Source organism: Pterocles gutturalis, unplaced genomic scaffold (assembly GCF_000699245.1).
Source record: "Pterocles gutturalis isolate BGI_N339 unplaced genomic scaffold, ASM69924v1 scaffold23332, whole genome shotgun sequence".
NCBI classification, from domain to species: Eukaryota; Metazoa; Chordata; class Aves; order Pterocliformes; family Pteroclidae; genus Pterocles; species Pterocles gutturalis.
Window position 1 is genome coordinate 1 of NW_010110823.1, and position 23,758 is coordinate 23,758.

A 23,758-nucleotide genomic window follows, 5' to 3' on the forward strand; every position below is an offset into this window, starting at 1 on the left:
GAGGCTGCGGCCTCCCTCTCCTACCTGGGTTCGCGTCCTCTCCGGCGGCCCCGTCAGCAGAGCGACCCCTCACAGCCTTGGGGTGTAGCGCCGGCTGCTGCCGCGAGTGGGGTCCTCGTCCCTCGGGCTGGGGGCGTGCAAAAACAAGGTTTCTAGAGTCTCTTAGCTTGTAGCCAGGGACCCAAGTTGCAAAATGAAGTTATACAGGGTAAAGGGAAAGGAAAACAAACGCAGAAAATAAACGCTATAAAATTTTGTTCCAGCCCAAATGGACACGAAGCAAAAGCAACTCTAATGAGAACATTTTCTTTTCTAATTAAGATCTGTCTGTAAGCAAACACATGAGGCAAGAAAAAGAGCAGACAAATGCTAGACTAGGCAGCAGAAGGTGGGGGAGCTGGGCGTGGAGCAGCAGCACAGAGCCGGCCCAAGTCTCACCCTCAACCTGTACTTACACCACACCAGTGACACATTAGGACTCGAGTCTCTCGAGTTTTACCTCTAAACAAGGACTACTAAACCTGATTCTAGAAGAAACAGCCATGGGGGTAGCTGCAATAATCTCTTTCTAGACTGTTTAAATTGCTTCTGTTGCTTTTCCTCCAAGGGGCGGTAGGCCAATAGAATAATCATCTGTGTTCCTCAGGGATCAAGAGAGCTGCAATGTGAGGTGAAGAGAGCGATGAACTTGTTTGCCACAAGCACTGTGCCATTTGATGAGGAGAGCACGCTACCTACAATAGAGCAAAACCACAGAAACAAGGGCTTCTGACATTACTTCCCTGTTGGGTAAGTCTTCGTTCTGGCAGTTGTTCTGTCAGTTTTTACTCGCTTGAGTTGATGGAACAAAAGAAAAGACATGCTACATGTATTGTGAAGAAAACTGTGTTTTCTAGGGTGATTTTCATTGTGACACTACCACTCTGCTGCTGTCTTAAAAGATAAAAAGGAGAAGCAGCAAACCACTACCTTCATAAATAACACTCTTTTCTCAAAGACAGCTTGCTGAAAGAACATGCTATGGGCTGAATGTTGACTGAACATTGTCAGTAAGGCTTCTGGAATGTACAGGTCTCACAGTACCAGAATGTCCATACTAAAAAGAAAGAAAAGGACTTTTCTGTAGCTATGTACGAGTAAATTATGCAGATACATGCAACAAAATAAATTTTTTATTTATTCTTGTAATTGAGCACTCACAATATTTCCCTTTTTGTACAAAAGTGGATGCAACTGCAACATAAAAAGCTGAGGAGCTACACAGAACATAGTATATCTCCTGTAGCAACTTCCTAATCCTCTTCCAAATCCCTCACACACAAAGATAAATTCTTGCAATCCTGACATTAGGATTATTCTTGAAGTAAAACATAAGCTGTAATCTTTCTGAAGCTGGCTGCTGCTCAGAATTAGGGCTGAGTGTCTGAGCATATCCATACTGCAGGGACCCACTGGGGCTCATCCTGTGCACGGTGGACTGCAGACAGCAGCTGTGCAGATGCTTCCAGTAAATTGTCATTCACAATCACTTGATCAAAGAACTGACCAAACTGAGCTTCCATTTTCTGAGCTGAATCTTCCATCTCCTGTAAATCTTCTTCCTGTAAGTCACAGAGTAAGTCTATAAAAGCTTCAGTGTTGTGTAGAGAAATATACCTGCATGGCATCTGCAGAACACCTTGGGCTATGTAAACAAGGGGTGAATATATAGTGCCAGTGTATTTATGTCAATGTATTTATGTCATTTACAGTTTGCGACAGTAAAGTACGCGTGCTACAGTCAGTTCCAAGTCTCTGGAACAGAGCCAGCTGCCATAGCTTTCCCAAAGAAATACATTGGGTCTCAGTGTGCTCCATTTGCCCCAAAAAGGTTATTCTACTGATAAGTACTAGCAGAGGATATGAGGGACTAGAAGGCAAATCCACTAACACTTGTGTTCTCATTCCACTTTTTAGTTGATTTCCCCAGTGTTCGTGTTTCTATCTGCCATAGAAATCATGATGCATTTCCATATATAGTTATGGACCGAGGTGTCCAAAATTTCAAGATGCTAAATGTAATTATGATTTGCATGAAAACAATTGTAACAATGCACTAGACACACTGTAAATAGAAGATAATGCATTTCCTACAAAGATGGTTTTTATTTTACCTATAGAACTTAGTATAGAATTGATATTGATACTGTCATTAAGCATATGTGAAATAACAATACATTCTTAGAACTACATGAAAAATAATTGGTTAAATTACTGAATGAAACACATTCCAGATATTTCAGTGCAAACAAATGTGTTGACTCAAATCTTGTCACGAGGCAGTTAATTAAAAAAAATATATATAGAAAATAGCCCCTCCTTTAAATACATTTTGAAGCAAAATGCCTCAATCCCCTACATACAAATTACAACCCTTCAGCTTCAAAGCAAATCTGGAGGGGGAAAAAATCCCAACAAACCAAAGAGAGAAGAGTAACTTATATTTGATTCTAAAGATGAATTTTTTTTTTTAAGAGTTAACATAGTAACATAATAGAATGCATTATATTCTAAAACACAGAATCCCAGAGCAATAAGCAGAGTTCTCTTCTATTCTCACATCTCACCTTGAATTTCATGTTCACATAATAATCTGTAATGATCCTGGCATTTTTACGGGTCTGCCTCATGCAGCTTATGCTGGATGGCTTGATGAATATAATGTAGGGCTTTAATTCATGAGTCCGGGCTACTTGTATGCCCTGCAAATTAAGAGTAAAAAGAAGTTAAAGTACTTCAAGTGTGTTCATCCCAGTTTTACTCCCATAAAAAGCCAATTGTTTACAATCTGCTGTTATCTCCAGACCTAGCAGTAATCTTTTTCAGGAACACCTACTTTAAAATACACCTACTAATAATCCCCGGAGTGGACACTGTTAAGCAACTGTAGCTCACCAATCACTTAATTCTGCTTGGTAACCTTATTAAGAGATGCTTTCAACTCCAGTGAGTGACTGGACATTGTCATTAACACATCTCTACAATCAACAACATGAAAAAAATATTTCAGATTCAACTTTAACTGCTGGGGAGCTACCTTTGGAAAAAGTACACCTTTATCACTCCATACTGGAAGAAAGTCCCCTGCTTTTGGAAATCTGTGTGCTATGTAACATGCCCTGGTGCTAATAAGCATTTTTAAAACTACTGAAGAGCAGTGGAGGAAACCAGAAAAAATAAAAGAGAAAAAAATAAGTACAGTATGTGAAGTGGACCAAGCCACCAAATTTGAAATACAAGTATGCAACTTGGCAGTAATTCTCCTACATCACAGCAGAGGTTAATTGCTCCTTATAGCGGTTTGGATTTTGAATAGTACCCACAGGTCATGTAACTTAACTTATTTTACAGCACAAACCACTGCTAACCTAAGGCTCTAACTACACTGACTCTGCATAATTAGAGAGAAGTCTCTATAAGTTACTGAGTTATGGTGTTTCTTTTTACATTCAGTTAGAAGAGATGCTGAAACCTAGTAGCCTGAACAGCTCCTAAGTACTGAATATGCAAGTAATTCAGAGAAGTTTAGTAGGATTTTGCTGGCTATAGCTTTAAGTTTCTTAGATATTTACAAACTCAGGCCTTTATTAGCCTTATCTTCATCAGCAAATTTAATGCAAAGACAGAAGAAAAAAAAAAAAAGTGAATAGTGTCTAAGTGAAAAGATTACCATGGTAGGTAGTTCTGAAAGTGTTAGAGCTAATAAAAGTAATTTAAAAATACAGAAGAATGCAAAGATTGTATTCAAAGTTTTTTTGCAATGCCTAGCATAGAAACATCACCCTATATTTGGGGTGCATCACCCTAATATTTAAAGCACCTGTTGCCAATATCTGCTAGGGCATATGTGGAAGCTGTGCAAGCTGCCCTTTTTCATATAGTAAATATTTGCAAACTGTGGTCCCTAGATGCTGTGGTGTTCTACACAGCAAGCACTGGATGGAGGCTCTTGTAGAGCTGTTTGGTCATGCGCGCCAGCAGCTTACTCCCAGCTGTTAAGTTACTTCTGATGAGAAATAAATGCATATAATTCCCTGCTTTTGCTTGATTACTTTAACAGTTGCTGCTTTTACCAAAGGATGTTCAGAGATTGCTAACGGAAGGACGAAACTCTCAAATAACGGGGCTTGGAGAAGTCTGAATGAAAGAATAATCCTTGCTTTAAGCCAGTATGAAAACTTATTTCTGCACCATTTCACCTGATAATACAGCTGCTGACTTGGAAACAAATGAACCATACTGATCTGTCACTATAGTATTCCCCCCCAAGACGCATGCAAAGAATAATCTGTTATCAATAAGCACCATGAGCTAAAGTGAAAAAACAAGACAAAGCAGCACTGTTCCAATAGCTCAAGAAAGTACGGAGAATTATTTTTTCCTTCCAGGAGATATGACTGTAGCTACCCTGGACCTTTACAACTCACCTGTGGTTCTAAATCTATTACACAGATCTTCCCTTCATCGAGGACTGTTCGCACTGCATCAATACTAGTACCATACAGGTACCCTTTGTATTCCCCATATTCCAGCATTCTGCAACAGTGGTGAGGAAGAAAGAGGATAAATACTTGAGTCTCAAAAAGGTTCCATTTAAGGGTGAAATCTTCTAATGCAATCCAGTGATCAAGACTGAATGATCATAAAACATAGTGAACACTGAGGAACAACCTCCACCTTTGCTCCTCCCTGCTACACTGGGCACAAAAACAGAGCCATTATAGTTCAACGTCTCCAAAGCATGCGCTTTTTACTCATCTCATTACAAACTGTGTTTAGAGATTGCGATTCTAATGATAAAATGCTGTCATTTATATAGTACTTATAACTTCATAAATCAGAAGATATCAAAGCACTTGGCACAGCTCAAGGAGTGTAGCTCCTGGTGTTGAGCTGTTTTGTCTTAGAGGGATTACTGATGCATAGAAAGGAGCAGATAGTTTTGGAAGTTTGGCCCTTACACTTCATCTGCTTACGTGAAGATGTCATCACTGCAGAGATTCTGCAATGGAGTCATAAATCAGGAACAGCTCTGACTCAGTGCTCAACTCTAGAAAGCAGTCCAGTTTCCAGAAGAGTTAAACTCATAACTTACAAGAGCACATCAAATAAGCTCAGGACCGGAGAGCCCACTTTCTTTTAGAAGGATTCCAAGATTAACTGTAGATTAGTTTAGTTGCAACTGCACCCAGTTTCTGAAGAAATGGGCTCAAGTGGTTTCATGAAAATTTACACCAAACACACATAGTAAGTATGAGTGGAGCACCCCAGACTTGGGACCTAACTACAAAACTGTCTTCTTGGATCACGTTGCATTTTAAGCAATGAAAGTGTAATTTGTCTGTCCTACTTACCTGTGGCTATACACCATGTTTTCAAAAGTTTCCTTGGATACATAGTGATATTCACGACCATTAATTTCATAACTTTTCTGAACACGAGTGGTGTCTGAAAGGAAATATACACACGCAAAAAAAAAAAATTAAGTAAATTCTTGTAATTTTATAAATGACATGGAGACAACTTTAATGAAGGACTATAAATCATTATTTTAATAAGTAATAAAATGAGTTGTTTCTGTTTGTTAATCCAGAGCAAAAGCCTTGTCTACTCTACTGGTTGCCCAGTGGCAAATCCTTGAAAATTAGCAAAGCACATCTGTATTTCTTGGAATGGAAGAAGAGTGGTTTAATCCAAATATCTGTGACTCAGACCAATCAGGAACTGCTTTGGAACTGGTTGCACAATGGTTTTTACTCCTCTGAGGTAAAACTGATTAAAGTTAATTCAGAAACATCCCACAAGCCTTCCCGCACTTGCAACTTCCCCATCTGGGATGTTAAGCACAAAAGAATTCCTGAACCTTCAACCAGCTTCAGATTCATACATTTCCTATGTGGTTATCCAAATCACAAGAACCAAATAAGCACAGGTAGAAACAATTTCAGTTATTACATCAGAAATTAAGCTGTGTAAGTCTCATCCAAGACTAGAAGGCTAATAAGGAAAGCTGCAAAGCCTATTAAGCACCAACTTCTGTTGCCTTCATTCTCATATCTGATCACTTAAACACTATGAACTTAAAATATCCCTAAGAAACATTCTTATTTTAAAGTCTAGGAAAAGCAAACATCAAGAATAAACAAAATCATACAGATAAACTACTGTTATGTAAAGCTTTTTAAAGTAAAGTTGCTATGTAAAGTTTCAGGAGCTGTTACTTGAAAATACCTTTGGCTGATTTGCCAAAATACGGAGACAGTATTTTAAACTAACCCTTAATAAAAGCAAATTCTCTGGCTTGCAGTAGAGCCAAAAAAACAGCCATGCAGCAAAGAGTACGAATACACAAAGGCAAGAGGGAGCTACTTGACATTTCCTAATCATCTTTGAAGGGGCTGGTGGGGGAAGGAGGAAGAACATTACATACGAGGTACAGCACTTTGAAACTCTTGTGGGTTACTTGCAATAAGCCTTCGCCTTAGCTCATTCACACCAACTCCTGCAGGACCTGAAAAATAGGAAAAACAACTAAGATTACTGACACAAGCACTTTTTGCATGCAAACCCCCCATTTTCTAACACATTGCACACACCCACAAATGAAATGTAAACCAGTTCCCAAAGTGACCAGAAATAACCGAAGGATCTTGACTGATTCAGGGTACAAATCACCTCCCAGCAATAGTCATACCCAGGAGGCAACTCAGCAATACCATTTTAAAAGAAAAAAATATTATCAAATACTTCCAGACTTAGAAAGGACAATGGATTTGCCTTCACCCAGTTTGCTTTATCAGGATCATAGAACACTGCAGAACAGCAGCTTCCTTTGAGTCACTCTCATCAAAAATTACTTGAGAGCCTGCAGGCCATTTAATACAATACTTCCTATAGCAAACACAATTAAAGGCATCTTTTTTTAGCTTCCCCTACCGCCCATGACTGAGATTTTTCTAGTCTGGAGTTTAATTTTAAACATTCTTCTTACCATTGTCATATGAACACATTTAACATTGGCTGTATAAATTCCTCTGTGCAAAGATGTGTTCTAGTAAGTTACAAATGTTTTCTCATCACTTTCTATACCAGTCCCAACTGAATATAAAACTGAATAATTTCCCTAATAAAATCCTTTATCAACCAGCCTTCATAACTGTATGGCTTCTTCCAAGGATTTTTTTTTTTTAAAAAAAAACTATTCACTATCTCAAGCAAAATTTTTAAAAAAAAAAAAAACTATTCACTATCTCAAGCAAAGATGATACATACATCAAACTTGAAAACCAACAATGGGGTCAGATTACATATACTCACTCTTGAGATGTTGCTTTGAGAGCTACCTGCACAGTTTGCAACTGCTGCAGTCAGCAGCAGGAAATCTCAGTGGATCAGACCATGACCAACAGTTTCCTTCCCTCTGTTAAAGGCTGTGAAATTTGCATGAGAAAGTAATTAACCTCTTACCCACTAGTATAATTAGTCTGTTCCGGTCTGCTGGGTGCCGCTGGTACCTAACCACCTCTTCATACGGAGCTGCAAGAGTGCTGAAACAGCTGCTGGGGCACTGAGCGTAACATGACTGCTGGTTGGTCCGGGATTTCCTGCGACATAGGCGCATACTTCTGCGGAAACCAGCTGTAGGGGGCAAAGACATCAGTACTGGAAAACACACCCGAGGCAGGCAACTAGTGTAGAGTGTCTCTTCCTAAGCCACACAACATACTGGGTTTTCGAGGTTTTGCAGTGTGAAATTGAATTTCATTGCTGCACTTGGTATGTCAGCTTGGTAGAACCTCTGAGCATTAAGATGGCTAAAAAAGAGGCCAAATATCACCAAAAGTCACCTGAAAGTTAGTCCAGAATTAATGACCCCCCCAAAGATCCTCACAACAAGCCAAAAGAGAAGTTTCTGGCCACGTAAAGGATCACTAGGGAATAGGTCAGCTGGTTCACTCTCCTAAAGCAAATCTGGAACATTTGCTCCAGCCTCCAGAATTAATCCAAATATTTTAAAGGTTACTATGGTTTAGTAACAGGGATGAGTTTGTTGCTCCACCTTACCATCCAACTCAGAAAAACTCACTTTTAGGTCTACTTTTCTAATGAAAGCCCTCATTATTATTCTCAGTGGATGACAGATAACAGAACAACATAACGCTCTAGCAAAATTAATCACAGAGTAAGGATAATCTTAACAGCCAGTCAAGTTAAAATAATGGTGAGTGCCCAGGTCTCAGTAGAAACCTAACAGGAAGAGAGATTTAAATGGCAAGAACAAGCATTAAGAGGAGGAAAGCAACTTCTTGAAGTTCAGAAAACAGAGCAAGTAGAATTCAATTCCATAAGTCTTTAGGTGAAATTAAGAACAAAGCATTTTATTTAACTTCAGACAAGCACTTAATCTAGATCAAGTCGCAAACATCTTACTTATCTTTAGTCACTACGTACCAATAAAGACTCGTTGACCAAATTCACCAAATTCTTCCTCTTCTGGAATACAAAGAACAAATACTCATGAAATTAAAAGCAAACAGTGAAAGCTTAAGAGCTAGATGGCTAACAATTATTGCTGATCCCAAATAAAAAAACATGTTTCAGTAAACATATGGAAGTACCATGACAAATCTAATAAAAAAGCACAATACTCTATAATTCAAATATTCAAATATTTCACATGACCAATTCAAAGGACCAATATTTCTGCAAGAGGAAAATTAAACTTAAAAGGTCTTGGTAGATTAAATTAGATTTGAAACTCAATACTTAATTTTGTTCATTACTAAGATAACTAGATGCCAGACAATGATTTGAAATAATTATATTAAAAAAAATACACTTAATTTAAGCCTTTCAAGTGAAACCTAGCTTACAAGAGTTCTTTAGTTATAAAATTACAATAACCAACAAGCCAGTAGCTCAAAATAAGAAAGAAAAAAATTTTAACTCAGTAACTAGATGACAGACAATGATTTGAAACAATTATATTGAAAAAAAATACACTTAATTTAAGCCTTTCAAGTGAAACCTAGCTTACAAGAGTTCTTTAGTTATAAAATTACAATAACCAACAAGCCAGTAGCTCAAAATAAGAAAGAAAAAAATTTTAACTCAGTTTCTGCCCAATAGCATGCTTGGAAAATGCAACATGCATCTGCTCGGATCTTTCAGGCAGAATAAAGACCTAATTTTATTACTTCTTTTAAATCATCTTTGGATCAGTGATATTTGTGCTCCAACATTCCAGACTAATCTGTTTCCTCCAATTCTTTTTGTTCCCATTCTCATGCTGTTCCTTGTGAAGTCTTAATCATTCAGGTGAGCCTTCTAACTCTCTACATATATTTTTAAAAATGGAATCTCTCCTAAAAGGCTCAAAAATATCAATTCCCCAATTGATCAATGCTCTAACAGTTTAGAAACTATTTTATAAAGGTGATTTGAAAACTAATAACTACGGGAAAAAAATGTGTCAGCAGTGTTTAGATTGCTCTTCAAAAAGGACTCCTACTTTTCCTCTAATCATGTGTGTAGTTATCCAATCTCTGTATTCCCTTTATTTAGGCCTTATTAAAGCAACAATAAGATACAGAAGACAGGTATATCTTTAAAGGTAGTAATTGTTCCAAGGTAAGAACATAATTTTCATTTGCAAAGCATAAAAATAAAAATATATTGTCTTTTGGGACTAGTTTCCTTGACAATTATCTCATAAGCATGCAAACATCAAAACAAAACTAGATGCATCTTAGTTACTCTTCTGTCACATCTGTATACTCTACGCTACTTGTACCTTTAAAATACAGTTTTATTTCTGTGTTTTTATATATACTAACAACTCCTTGTTTATGACTGTGGAAAAAATTACTTGACACAAAACTGCTCATTCAAGGAAAAGTTAATCAGACGTATACATGTATCTTTTCTATCTTCAGGTCTTTTGAGCTGTCATTCAAATATTTTTGAGCATTTCTGCTCTATCTATCCTCTGTTCTATGGTATGGAGCGCAGTATGGAATCCTACAGGGAATAAGCAATTAATCTACTGGGTATTGTAAGAGTGCTAGTTCCTGGTAATGCAATAAACACAGATAAATTCTAATAGATTACTGCTTACCGGAGACAGGGAAAAAAAGTTAGTGTTACCTTCTTTAAGCTCCTCTGGACGTTCAGATAGAGATAGACGTAAAACATAAAAAATAAAACATAAAAGTTAGTTTTGAGAAGACAGTCTATGCCAAGATTAAAAAAATATCCAATCAGCATCATCCAATGCATTTAGGAAGTTTAGGAAACAGATACTGCAGGCTTCAAATCTAAAATATGCCAGTTTGAGCATGAATTTTCATTTCCCAAAGAATCAGAAACTCAGCTACAGCATCTATATCAGTACTATACTTGCAAAATACATCACACGGATGTTCAACTACTGGTCACTTTAAAGTAAAATGTAGGACAACAAATATTTGCACCTTTATTCCTCTGACTGGATACAGCAGAGATCTGACTCACCACTGAGTAGTGAATAGGATTTGCAAGAGTAATCCCCAAGTCTCGTTATCAGAAACATCCTAGCCTGAAAACAAGAGTGCCCTGTAGACCTGCTGATTGTGTCTTAAAAGCTTTGGGCATTGCTCAAGAGGTGGAAGAACAAACCACCTGTGATACGAGGAGATCTGACTGGCAAGTAGGAACCTTGTGAAGAAGAGCAAGTGTAAGGTGGAATGACATTTTCTCCACAAGATTACCAAATATCTCAAGAAGTTTATCAGTAGTAGATTTATTTTAGTGGAAAAAATGATTTCTTTTAGAAGACTTAAGTTTTGCACAAATCTGAATATGCTGTAAATATGTAGCTGTTCCCTGAAAAAAAACCCACAAACCAACAACCCCCAGACCAGCTTGGATAAAAACAGTACTGATTATACGTCTCATAAATAAATCATTCATTCTATAAAAGCATATTTTTTGTTGTTCTATGGCAGCCATGCACACAATCATGAATCCATAACAGCTCTCCTCTTTAACACATCAACTCCTACAGGCACTGTGGATTCAGGCCTCCATTACCTTAAGGTAATCCAATTATCCACTGACATCAGTGCAGCCCCTGCTGTCACAGCTTGCACAGGTATAACCGATTAGGATTTGGTAAACTGATGCACAAGAAGAAACACTCACACTTGTGAGGTTACAGGACAAAAACCTTACTACTGAGGTAATCAGAGAGCAAGAGGAAGACTTAAGGCAACAGTATTTTACAGAACTTTAGAAGCCATTCTGCCTTGAAAAGCCATTGAAATTGCATTCTGGTTTCTGTCACCTGCTTGTTTTTTAAGACACTTGCTTGTCTTCGGACACCCTTCTCGCAGCAGAATAATAGCAAGGAATTTGGTCAGAGGAACTTACCAGACTCAAATGTTTCTTCATCTTGTTTAGTAATCCAGATAGCAAGGATATTAAAATAAATTACAAATTTAATTATTTTCTTCTTCTAGAATTTCAGAATCAGAAATAAATTTTTGACCTCCTATCAGTCTTTCACATGTACTTTCCCCACTTCCCTCTACACTCAAGTGGCAAAATACGGCTCACCATGCTTGAATTAACCGGTCTCTCTCCACCCAGTCCTACAGGATCACATTCTTCCATGAGAGCTTTGTGAATTACCTCAGGAGAAGGAAGAATGAGTTGTGCTTCTTTAGGGAGCGTGTCAAGCTAACAGTCTTCACATTTACATGTACTATTTACCTGTAAAAACCTATTCTTGCTCAGTGCCTAAAAATGTATTCTCCCGAGATCAGTTTCTTGACAATGAATTGTGTGGATTTTCCAAGACTACAATAATCTGTGGCATTAAATCTACAATAGGCAAAAACTATGGCAACATTACAGCCACGGTCCAAAACCTGAATCAAGGAGGTTGGATCTCATTCAGGCAGATATTTTTGGGGTGGTCTCTCTTTTTGGCACACCACTTCACAACAAACACTGTACACCAGAACTGCAAAAAGCTAATTTTAATACAGTAATATAGGATGAGGTTCCCAAGGTATGAAAAATAGAATTTTCTACCATTAAGTTCAGTAGGAGAATGTGTTTATCCGGGAAACAAAACCAGGCTTTAGCTAGGTACTACCTTAAAGCAAATAGAATAATCTCAAGTGAATTTTGTTACCTGTTTCCACACACTTCTCATCAATCTGCATGTCATCCTCTACAGATCAACACAAGGAAAAAAATGCATCTGAATCAGAAAAACACTGGGGAGGAAAAAACCTTACAGACAAGACTGAACTCACTTGACTCACAAGACTTGAACTTACGTACAAGACTGAACTCAGACATCAGAAAGAAAATATTTAAAGCTCAGTTCAGTTTTAGATATCTTTAAGGATTTTAACTCCAACTTACTGACGTTCCCTGTCTTTAGTGAGCAAAAGGCTCTTAAACTAGTGCTCTGAAGGGCTTGTGGCAGAGAGGCAAACACATCTAACTTGAATTCTCCTTTTGAAATAATGAAAGGGTTAACATGGCTGTTGGTCTGTTTATTCTGTAGATATCAATTTATTAGGTATTACCATGACAGAATATTATTTGCCACTCACTCCCCTCTTTCCTGTAGCTTTTTAAAGTGTGTTTCTTTCCAATATGCTTCAAACAAGGAAGTGTTTGGCTTGGTTGATTTTATTATTATTTTTACAAGGAAGAAAAGGAAAAGATTGATCCAGGTCCCTTTCCATTCCCAGACCACATCAGTTCACATCCCTGAAATGCAATCTCGTGGGCTGAGGCAATCTCATTGGATCACAATACTGCACTATTTGTGTGTTCTGTTCTTGTGTGACTGTCCAGAGAGGCCCAGTAGGAGCTATTTTCCAGTTACGAGGCAATTGTAAGGGCATCTATCAACGATATTCTGCCCATATGTATCTTTTAAAGAAATACTCTCTCAGAATTGCTCAGGTCAGCTGCTAAAGATGGGAAAAAAAGAGGGACAGGAAAAGAGAAAGAGGAAGAAACCCTTAAAGCAACCCATCCAAACTGTCAGTTCCCTACCAGATAATGCATAGCTTAAGTTTCCACTTTAAGACAATGTAAGCTTCTACTATTTCAAGTGAAAAGAGACTTGATTTCAATTATACTAAGTGCACAAAATGCCAAGAACTTGGGTTTATTTTGCATGTATTTACCAAACTGGCTCATTTCTGACAACTTTTTTAAAAGCCTGTAAAACCATGTGCTATATTGATTCCAGGTACAGGAGTGCAGTGTTGTCCAGATACAATATCCTACCTTCTTCCACAGTGCTTACTGCCCACAGCATATCCATTGAAGCAGTTAAAATGCAATAAAATTATGGTGAAAGAGTGCTTCAGCTCTAATGAACAAAGCAATCAGAATGAGAAGAATCCTAGGCAATTAAACATACACTCTGGGAGTTATCACAAGAGAATAATTAATTTTGTACTTGTATAAAGAACCATAGAAGAAAATCAGGAGAGAGAAAACAGGAAGAATGTTCTTTGTCTGGAAATAATTGCATGTTTACAGAAAGCTATAGTTGGCAGAGGATAATGTTTCTGGATTGTCACCACAAATAAACTCATAGGCAGCATAGCTGATCTTACCCCTCAAGGAAAAAAGTCCTATGTTTCTCTCAATAACTTTGATGACAAAGAAACATCTAAACATATCGCATGGCATCTTCCAGTGCAGAACTGTTATCTGTGGCCCTGGAAAGCCAGGCAAGTACAATTGTCACCTCAGACTTATTCACATCCAATTCTCCTAGAGAGCTCCTAGATCTTACAGACTTCAGAAGGGGTTGAATTCACAGCTTCTCTCTCAGATCCCAGGTACACTGGAGACAACAACCTCCACCATCAGTACTCCAGGTACAACTATGTTTAAGTACTTATTTTCCTGGGAATAGTTAACATACTTCTGAGGTTACAATATGGCTCCAGAAACAATGTCTTCGAATTCAACTGAATTGTATGAGCTTCTATTCCAGTATTCCTGGAAAAAGAGACAAGATCTTTCTTTCCTACTCTACCATTCAAATAACTTTTCACTCACACATTGATGATTTGACACACAGATGGGGCTGGAAAGGCTGAGACCACCAGAATTCTCGCTGCTTCCTACATAGAAATAAATTTGTCACAGTTAAAGAAACAAAACAGTCCACAAGCACATTATGTTCCAGTCAGATTCACTGCCTACACGCAAGATCAATCAGTACTGAGCTGACAGAATGGAAACATTGCAGTGGGTTAAAACACTGGTAAAGTCCTGAAAGAAAGCTGACATGCTATCCAAACTATTTAAAGGCAATTTCCAAATCAGCAGCCCAGAAGTATTTAGAGTATTTTGAGTTTATATATAAGGACAGGAAGGTAACCCATACTGCGGTACAGACTCCTGGAAGTAGGAGTGTGCTACTGCTATGGGTAGTACTACTGCCTCTGTTACTACACAGAGCCTCTTGCTTACAGCCTTAATCGCAGCCTAGTTCGATTTCAACTGTCATTACACAGACCACAGACAGGTTTACATTCAGTACAAATCTAAGTTTATAATCTACAATTGCATGGCCTTATGTTTTCCTGAGGGTAACACTGACGAGACATGTTGTTAGAGGATCAAACTGAAAAGTGTGCTATAGCAGTTTAACTACTCTGGTTCTGAAAGCATATAGTGTAAAAATAATGGGCTATTTATGTAGAAAGTAATAGGCAAGGGATCCTTGTTCTTCCTTGAGCATGTCTTTTGTTTTGGGTTTTTTTCCCCTCCTCTTTTAATCTGGCCTGCTCGGCTTTGACCAAAACTAAAGAGGTCACTCATGCCTTACAGGACATCTTTAAATAAACACTGTTTCTTGATACAGCTATGCCTTTATACCATACATTTTGTATCCCATTCTCCTCCCCCCAACCCCTTTTTGTTTTTAAATCATAGAGAATGGTCCTAAACACTCAGGGCCCTTAATTTTCACCCATCTTTCAGCTGCTACACTCCACCAGATGTCTTAGCAACTAGTGCAGAGACTAGGCTACCACTGCAAACTTCTAAGATGTCAATTTAAGATGATACAGGTGCTTTCAAAAGCTTGTTCTCACACAGGTACTCTTTTGGGAAGGAGAGCAAGATGTCAGACAATAGAAAGAAGATAGATGTTTGTCAGATGTCACTCTGAATCATACGGCTATATAAAACTTATAAACATTTTAAATAGCAAAGTCTGAATAACTGGCTAATCTTTGAACTGGAAATCAGAAAAATTAAGACTACTTTACCTTTTAAGAAGATGATTTGAAGGTATAAGTCCAGCACAGGCACTGAGATCTGAAACTTTCCTGGCCTGCCACCAGAGAGCATCATTCTGGTCCACAATCTGGAGTATTTCACCCTTTTTAAAAGGCAAACCTGCATCAGCGCATGGTATGGCAGGATCTTGCAAGGGCCAGTAATCTGCCATTGCTCGCACATACAGCTGGTAAAGAAAATACACCAGCGTGAGTGGAAGCCATGTTTAGAACAGATACAACATGAGCTTTAGAATATATCACAGGACCAGATATTGCTGCTATTTAAGTTAATTCATGATGAACTCAAGTTTTAAAAACAAGATCAAGCCCCAAACCCTATCTGTTCATTAAGGCAGAAAAAAAAATTGTCTTGTACACTGTGAAAATAATTGACCTTCAACTTGTAGATCAATCTGAAAAAGGTCTTCATTACCTTCAACACAACTGTATTTCAGCTTACTATCTTTACTGCTTCAGCAACAGCATACTGATGTCAGCTGAGAGGTAGCCATAAAGGCAAATAATACTTTAAGGATTGCAGGAAACTTTTAAGCAACACCATTTCTTTGTATCACATCATTAGACATTATTGGGGTAACTGCAGTAACAACCCGGAAAAAAGAACGTCTCTTACTGTTGTTTGGTTGCTGACAGGCCGATCAGAAACCGGAATTAATTTGAACATAATTGTCCCCTGAGACAGGGCCTAAATGATTGAAAAAGGATTAAATATGACAGATATTCAACACAAAAAAACAAAGATCAGCAGCACAAACTTAACACAGCATAGCTTTGAGGCTACTATAATGTCAGTATTACAAACAGAATGTAGGCAGACAGTCAGTATGATAATACTGTATTTTTTTCAAAAGGAAACTCAAGGATGAAACTTCAAAGTCTTGCTAAATATGTTTAATTCAATTAAATCTATGTTTCATTATAAATATATATAATTTCAACATTAATGCATATCAAACTTTTCTACTGAAATCTAATTCAAATTAGAGGCAGGGTCTTGTTAGACAAGTGATGTAAAGCAGAGAGGAAAAAAATATAAATATTTAAGAATTAAGCATTCCAATAGAGTTTGGATTTCTTACACCTAGAAATAGTATAGCCAGGTAAACAACACATAGAAAGACTTGAGACTCATTACATACAGCAATACCTTACTGACTGGCACTAACACTTTGCAGTGAGGAACCCTAAACATTGTGGGTGAAATGATAAGTAACAGGGACAGCTCAACTGATTTTTTCATGAGAATTTTGACAATAGCAATTACCACTGCCCTTTTTTTGCAAGGCGAGGTATGTACCTTACAAGCTCATTCACTCTGCTTTAGTGCATTTTGTAACATGGACTCTTTTAGAACAGCACCTTTCCACTACTTTCTTGTGGAATATTAACTGAGTGGAACTTCCAGAAAAATTATTAATCATTAAAGCCTGAATAAATTAATATTTTTTCCCAGAAGCTGCAGGTGGAATAGCCACAATTAAATTAATTTCTGTCCAGAACAGGGGTTAGATTTAATTCTAGTTTCATACATTCTGATTTCATGAGTGGTTGTGAACTTTATCCACAGCAAGGAAACAATCTGAATTTTCTGTTAAAAATTTTTGACTTCCTCCTCTAAGAGAGTGAGAGAGTGTGTGCGTAAAAGAAACAGCATACAGTTACACTTAAGGTACAAAGTAAAAAGAAGATTCAATACCAGAATATTAATAACTTGCTCAGGCTCAAGTCCCTCAACAGGAACTCCATTTACTTCCACCAGTTTGTCTCCAGCATACAGCAACCCTACAGCAAAAACATGGATGAAAGCAGCAGCAGTTCTATCACAGCATGGATTATCTTGGGTAGGCAAGGCAGGGACGCATAGTGGACACACCACTTCCAGAGGTTTGGAAGTCAGCATTAGAAGTTTCTATATACCAGGTATGCAGGAAGACACTTTGGATTTAGGCTATATTGCTCCTAGATAGGACTGCAGACCTCTGCATGTCAAAAGAAGCTTGCATGCTTCTGTTTTCTCTTTTCCTCCCACCTCCCCCATACAGCATGCTTACAGTGTTTACAATCTATTGATGATTTGCCTTAAAAGTAGCAGAAACTTTTTTATATAGGTCTATTTCCCAATGTAATCTCTGAACCTATTCTAGCTAAACCCATTATATTAATAGACCGTGAGACTTGGAATCAGACCCTTAAAAATTCCAGGTGCAGTGGGAGGCCTTGGGACTCCTCTCTGTCCTTTACTGTCCTTCACAATACAGCTTACTTTTATATTTTCCTTCATCTCAAATAAAAGATTAAAAAAACTAGGAACTTAATCAGCTATTGTCTACAGTTTGAGTTTTCTTCTCTGTACAAAGTCAGATAATACTAAAAGGAACAATTTTATAATGATTACAGTTCTAATTTACTTCTGATTTTTTACATTTCAGTTACATTACATATCCCAAGGAACATGGAACGCATTCCATTCTAGAATGACAAAGCAGTAACATTTCCAAGGAAACTAATTGGAAGATTGCTTAGCAACTAATGCAACCAAAGTGTTTAGTAGACTACTGCGGAGAAGTATTACTACATATTACTTAAAGCTCATTATCTTATAGAATCACAGACTACTGGTGTTTTCTATTTCTCTATTAGGGAATGAGCTGCTGGTATTCATCCTACACTGCAGTTTGGAATATTCCTGATCAATCTCATGACAGATTTATTGGTGCCAAGAATATATAATGAAAACTGCATTTGTACCTCAACTCAGTCTCAAACATAGCACATTCATATGAAAATAAATGAAACCAGAAATCAAAGTCACTGCAAGGTATCACTGTTTACAGTGCTGTCCAATGTACACATCTTCTTGCTCTATAAAAGACTAATCGTAGAAGCTAACCTATTATCTTACTTCAAGTATCTTATTTCAAGTTTTTGTGTTTGTTTCAAATTACACATACCACTTCTGTCTGCCAGCCCACCATGGATCACACGGGCAACTGTTATGTCACCTGTTATCTCATGGCGTTTAATGGTGGCACCCTGGCAAATAAAAACAAAGAAAAAATACTGATCACTGAAAAACCCCCATAAGTTTCCCTTCACATCACAACTCTGATCTTCGCAATGACGAAAAAGCATTGAAAGACACAGCCTTTTTAACACCACACGGATCTAATGATAACGTAACATTATTAGTACTAAATCCTTCAATGTCTTCAACTTCCATCATGCTAAAACAACCTCATTGACTGACTGTAAGAAATCTCTTCTATATCAAATATTACAGCTATCTTTTCCTAAACAGATTAGTTAAGCTAGACATGTTTTCCGCTTATAAGCACAAATGATTTCTAAAGAACCTTTCAGAGTCTCTCCTCCCTTTCTTACTATTTTGGCCAAAGGAATAGCTCTCAATCCTATTTGCTTTTTCATTATATGAGATAAAAATATCTTCCAAAAGTTCAAACCGTGAGTGGACAAGGCACTGAACAACCTGTTCTAGTAGTACCCCCTCTGAGCAGGGCTAGATGGTCCTCTAAGGCCCTTTCCAACCTCACCAATTCTTGTTATTCTGTGAAAACTGGACAAGAATGCACATAATCTCTGTGACATTCCTAGAAAGAAACAAATAAGCATGTGATGCATTACCAGTGCTTGTGTAAATTAAAATAATTTGACATCAAAAAGCTCCCTCACCAGAGGCTGGTTGTTCTTCACTAAGCAGACAATCCTCATAGCTTCCTCATTTTCAGGTATGTTGTCTGGCAGTGGTGGAAGGGTTGGTTCAAAATCTTTCTGGGCCACAGTATCATGAGCAGATAGCAAGGCCTGTTACAAACAAAAACAAGCAAACAAACCAACCCATAAGCAAAGGTAGAACAGTTTTAAACAGTGACCAGTCAGAAAACAGAAATCAGGAAATAAGTTCCTATGTGAACATAGATCCCCTTTCACATATTGACATTTTCTTCTTTGCCCTTGGAAACTGAAACTATGAAATAACGTTTTAAGAACAGTTCCTCGCTCTGCTTCTTCTGGAAAACTTAGAAAAGAAGAAACATTTCTATTTGGAACTCCAAGGTAAAGAATGCAGGTTTTGCAATTACAAGGAAAATTTGGTTTTATTTGTCCACATCAACTGCGCAGAGTTTAACTTTGTAAGTAACATCTTCCTCAAACACACCCCTTAAATAAAATGCAGCCCACTGCAGGTACTTCAGATACACAGTCCACATCTGATGTCACAAGTAGGTTAGTTCCTGACTAGGACCCCGTGTCTCTTCTGGCTCCTTTGCCAGTTCTTGTAAACAGCTGGCCATCTGTTTCCTTTCCCACTGCAGACAGCTCTATATGCAAACTTTTTATTTCCTTAAGCAGGACTTGCCTTTAAGTGTGGAGCTCGCAGTAGTCGTCTTAGCTCTTTGATCTCTCCAGACTGAGGGGCTTCACGCAGTAACTCTACCACCTGATAAACATACAAGAGAAAGTACAAAGACTGGTTCTGGTGGACAATTAATTCAGAAAGCTCTAAGTTGAACTTAGAGGAACACAGTATGGCAAGAGTGTTAAGGCCCCCATGTTATATGACTTGGAGCATATCCATACAGTTTGCTCTAGAATTGGACAATATGACCACAGCTGCACAACACTCAGCCAGCCTTTAATTTAGTTCAGGCACAGTGCCATGTGCACTAAATTAGGTTTTTCTCCTGTGCCTCAATCAATTGAATCACTACTGTCAGTCTCTACACTTAGTTATTAATTCTCCTTCTAATTCAGAAATTTAAGAATTAATCAGCTATTATGATTAGAAAAATCCAAAAAGCTTTTAAAAATCCTTGTGTCAGACTGCTTGGTTGCAGCCATAACACTGAACCACACAGTTACATGGGAAGGAAAATATATGGCCAGTGGCTAAAACATATAGTTTGTGTTCATTACACTGGCCAGGGCTCAAGCAGTCTAGTGATCACAGCTGTATGCATTTCTCACCCCCCCGCCCTTAACACAATAAGAGTTATTGAGTAGTTCGACAAATGTGTGAAGAGAATCTTTCAAGTTTATATAGTGTACTCAGATCTGAGACACAAAACAAATACCAGAACGCTAATCTGCAGCTACATTGACAAATTCAGGATGAGTAAGAAAAGCAATACACTATGTATATCCATCCTACCTCACGAGTCAATGCACGTGCCTGCAGCGTGACAGGAACTGGTCTTTTTCCAAGGTAGTGTTGGAGGCATTCATAAATCTATTGCATGCCATGATAGATAAGACAATGCAAGGATTATATGATCTGTCACATGTACATAGATACATACACAACACAAAGTACAATATTGTATTTCTAGGAATTTCTCAGTCCAACTATAGCCAAAGAGCTTTCAGTCTGAATCCTTAATGTCTAATGCATCTGGAATTGAGTCTATAATTCATTGTCTTTCCATGTTATCATCCAGATACCTGGTTATGCTGTAGTTTTGAATTTTCCAATAAGAAAAGTTGATTACATCTGAAATTAGCCTGATAGCATCAATTCTCTGACATTTAGCTCACTTCCTTCCCTTCACTGCAGGCCTAATTAACAAAGTAAGTTTAGCTTAAAATAAATTGTTGTATTTAAGATAACCTTTTGGATATTCGTGTTCACTGCAAGTTTTTCTCCTTTAAAATGTAGAGATTTTAAAAATCCATGTAAGAGGAAAGGCAGAATTTGTGCAGAATTTGTGTCAGAGATAGAATTCTGATCAAGAGAGAAACACCAGCCAAAATTCTGTTCTATAACATAAAATCTTCAGCTACACATCAGATCAGTGTGGGCAAAAAACAACAACAAAAATTTCACAGGCATTGATGCCAAAAACTGGGATGCATAGCCATAGAGAGATTTAAGAATAGAAAAGACAGCTGAGCAGTGCTGTGTTCAGCCTACGTCTCCATCTCCTGGCCTTAATATAGACGCGTAAAGTAGAAGAGCTTTAATGTCTAGGACATTATGAAAGAGAAGACTTTTTTCTTTAAAGCAAAAGTGGTTTTGTTCACATTGACTGCTGATGTTAGGACTGACGTTAGGACTATCAACACTTAACTGTAAGCAAGCATTTATTGTCCTGATATGGCAAAATAAAGCAGCTATTCCCTAGAGATTGTTCTCTAGGAAACCTTTGCCTCCACAGCCGAATATGATTTTACCTTTAAAAGTGCTTGCAGCCAGCGAGATCTGAGCAGGTCATATAACATGCCAACGCCATTGACATCTTTTTTACAGAGCAAACTCAGTTCTTGTAGCACTAGAGTCAGAACATGAGATATACCTGAGCCCAAGAAACAGAAAAGTGCAAGACATTTCATTTCAAATAGAAGACCAACCAAAGCCAACCAGTGACCAAAACCTTTGAAAAGCACCTTTCCTCAGTTTATACTTCCAGGAAATGCACCCATTTTCTGTCTGCTTTGCTTGTTTCCTGCAATTAACTCTGTTTCATAAGAGCTTTATTTTATTACGTTATCAACCAGCAGGGTTAGGTCAATACTAGCAATTGTCAACTGACCTGCGAGAAAAAACACACAGGGAATTTCACACATCAGTTTGGGTTCAGGGTTGTACCTCCTACTGAGGGGACGTAAACATAAAAATTTGCCTTGTTCATTTTATCGGGTTTTCTTTTGGAAGACCCACTGTTTGGGCCAGGAAACATCTGTTTTTCTCCACTCTTGCAAAGTGCAGACATTTTGGAGAATATCACTAATGAAAATGGAAGTTCCTGCCAAATCCATACCATTGTCACAGACACCCAGAACACACCCCAGGAAAGGGGAAGAACCATTTACTATTAGAAGCAGCACTTAATCTGTTAGGAACAGTATTCTGATACAGTGGAAAACTGAAAAATCCAATGTCTTTCTAAAATCTCAAGGAGGCAGAAACCAAGAGGTGACAAATAGATAATGTTACACAAAGTCAGGCCTAGATACAAACAGGATTTTTGTGGGTGCATGGAATTTAATTTTACCTCAGAAATGACAACAGATCATTTTTGATATGTGACACTGTTCCCAGGAAACACAATATAAGTTAGCAATTCTTGATAGAGCTGCAGAGACCCTTGACTTTACACGACAGAAACAAACACCAGGTATTCTCTTCTGACACTCTCTAAATTAATGGCATATCACCATTAAACATCAAGAATCATTCCAGTTAGTAATACTTCTAGACAAGTTCATCTCTCTTGACTCAATGGAAGAAGAGTTACAGGGACCAAGGAATAGAATGTTTTGTCAGTTTTCTTTCTCTTTGAAAAAGATGCAAAAGTAATGAGTACCATTATCTTGACTGCAGACTGTGGGCACCTCCATCTTTTCCTTTATTCAAGGAGATTCCACCCACTTTGAGTACATTCACACCAAGTAGGTTTCACAAAGATAGATGCTGAACTAGGGAAGAAGAGTACACTCATCAGAGTACTGTCAAGTGTTTTAAATTGATAAGAAAGCAGAATTTAAAATAAGGGGGGCAACCATTCATATTTGAAGTGCACAACGGATTGCAAGCATAAATTAAATACACGAGTCCCACCTGTAAATTTAGTTACCCACCAGCATCCAAAATGCAGACAAACCTCAACTGCAATATGACATTATATTTCCTTCATGCAATTGTTGTTAGCTTGCTTCTTTAAGCCATCTGAAATAGCAAGCTATTTTGTACATCTTCTGTTCCCCAGCTTTTTAAGTGCACTACCATGGAAAGGTATCTTTTTTTCCAAAGAGTTCTAAAGCTTGTTTTACGTAAAGATAGCTTGGAAAATAATCATATTCAAGAACACATTATGTTTAATTCCTTGTTAGTGACACAATATTAAAATTGAAAGATTCTGGAGTTTCTACTGAATTTTCATTGATTAAGGACATGATTTTGCAAAAAAGAGATCCCTGTTTCCATGACTGTTAGAATTTAAGGTCTTTGATTTCCTATTTTCCTATATTTCCTCAGTGTGAATTAAAACACAAAAAACTAAACCCAAATGAAAAACCCCACACCTTACCTTACTGGTATCATCATCTCTTTCAGGCATTTTATAATTGGTTGCTACTTTTAGAGATAAGAGTCAAAGAAGTTATTTGCTAATCTAAAAAACTCCTCCTATATTATTTTTCATCATAACAAGTAGCATATACTGCCTTATTATTTTTTCTTTAAATTTTAAAATAGGAATTTTAAAGTAACGTAGGAAGCTACCACTTATGCTAATTAATCTGTGTCCACGCCACACTGAACTTTTCACATATAAAAAATAAGCCTTCTACAATTTTCTTCCAAATTCCTTCCCTCCCTTAAACTTCTGTGACAACCTATCACAGACCTATAATCTTCCCCTAGACTA

The 23,758-nt window shown here is 37.6% G+C and overlaps 1 protein-coding gene across 1 annotated transcript; it reads right to left on the reverse strand.

Annotated features, from left to right (window-relative positions):
* Positions 1-1,151: 1,151 nt before the first annotated feature.
* Positions 1,152-22,102, reverse strand: MPP4 (membrane protein, palmitoylated 4 (MAGUK p55 subfamily member 4)). Its single transcript, XM_010073550.1, has 21 exons — positions 21,979-22,102; positions 21,564-21,685; positions 20,545-20,622; positions 19,753-19,833; positions 19,065-19,196; positions 18,326-18,407; positions 17,071-17,156; positions 15,988-16,059; positions 15,342-15,538; positions 14,122-14,186; positions 13,336-13,353; positions 12,218-12,256; positions 11,449-11,469; positions 10,186-10,200; positions 8,491-8,532; positions 7,507-7,677; positions 6,470-6,550; positions 5,394-5,487; positions 4,467-4,575; positions 2,607-2,741; positions 1,152-1,601 (listed from the first exon to the last, which is right to left on the reverse strand). Exons 1-21 carry the CDS (start codon positions 22,100-22,102, stop codon positions 1,410-1,412), a joined length of 1,956 nt encoding a protein of 651 aa, XP_010071852.1. The 3' UTR covers positions 1,152-1,409.
* Positions 22,103-23,758: the final 1,656 nt, after the last annotated feature.

Bases quoted from the DNA above. Each gene is read 5' to 3' on its own strand.
- MPP4 (XM_010073550.1), bottom strand. From the start codon at position 22,102: ATGTCTGCACTTTGCAAGAGTGGAGAAAAACAGATGTTTCCTGGCCCA. The intron at 14,187-15,341 runs GTAAAGTAGTCT...ATTTCTATGTAG, and splicing joins TCAAATCATCTTCTTAAAAG to GAAGCAGCGAGAATTCTGGT. The intron at 1,602-2,606 runs GTGAGATGTGAG...TGTGACTTACAG, and splicing joins ATGTGAACATGAAATTCAAG to GAAGAAGATTTACAGGAGAT.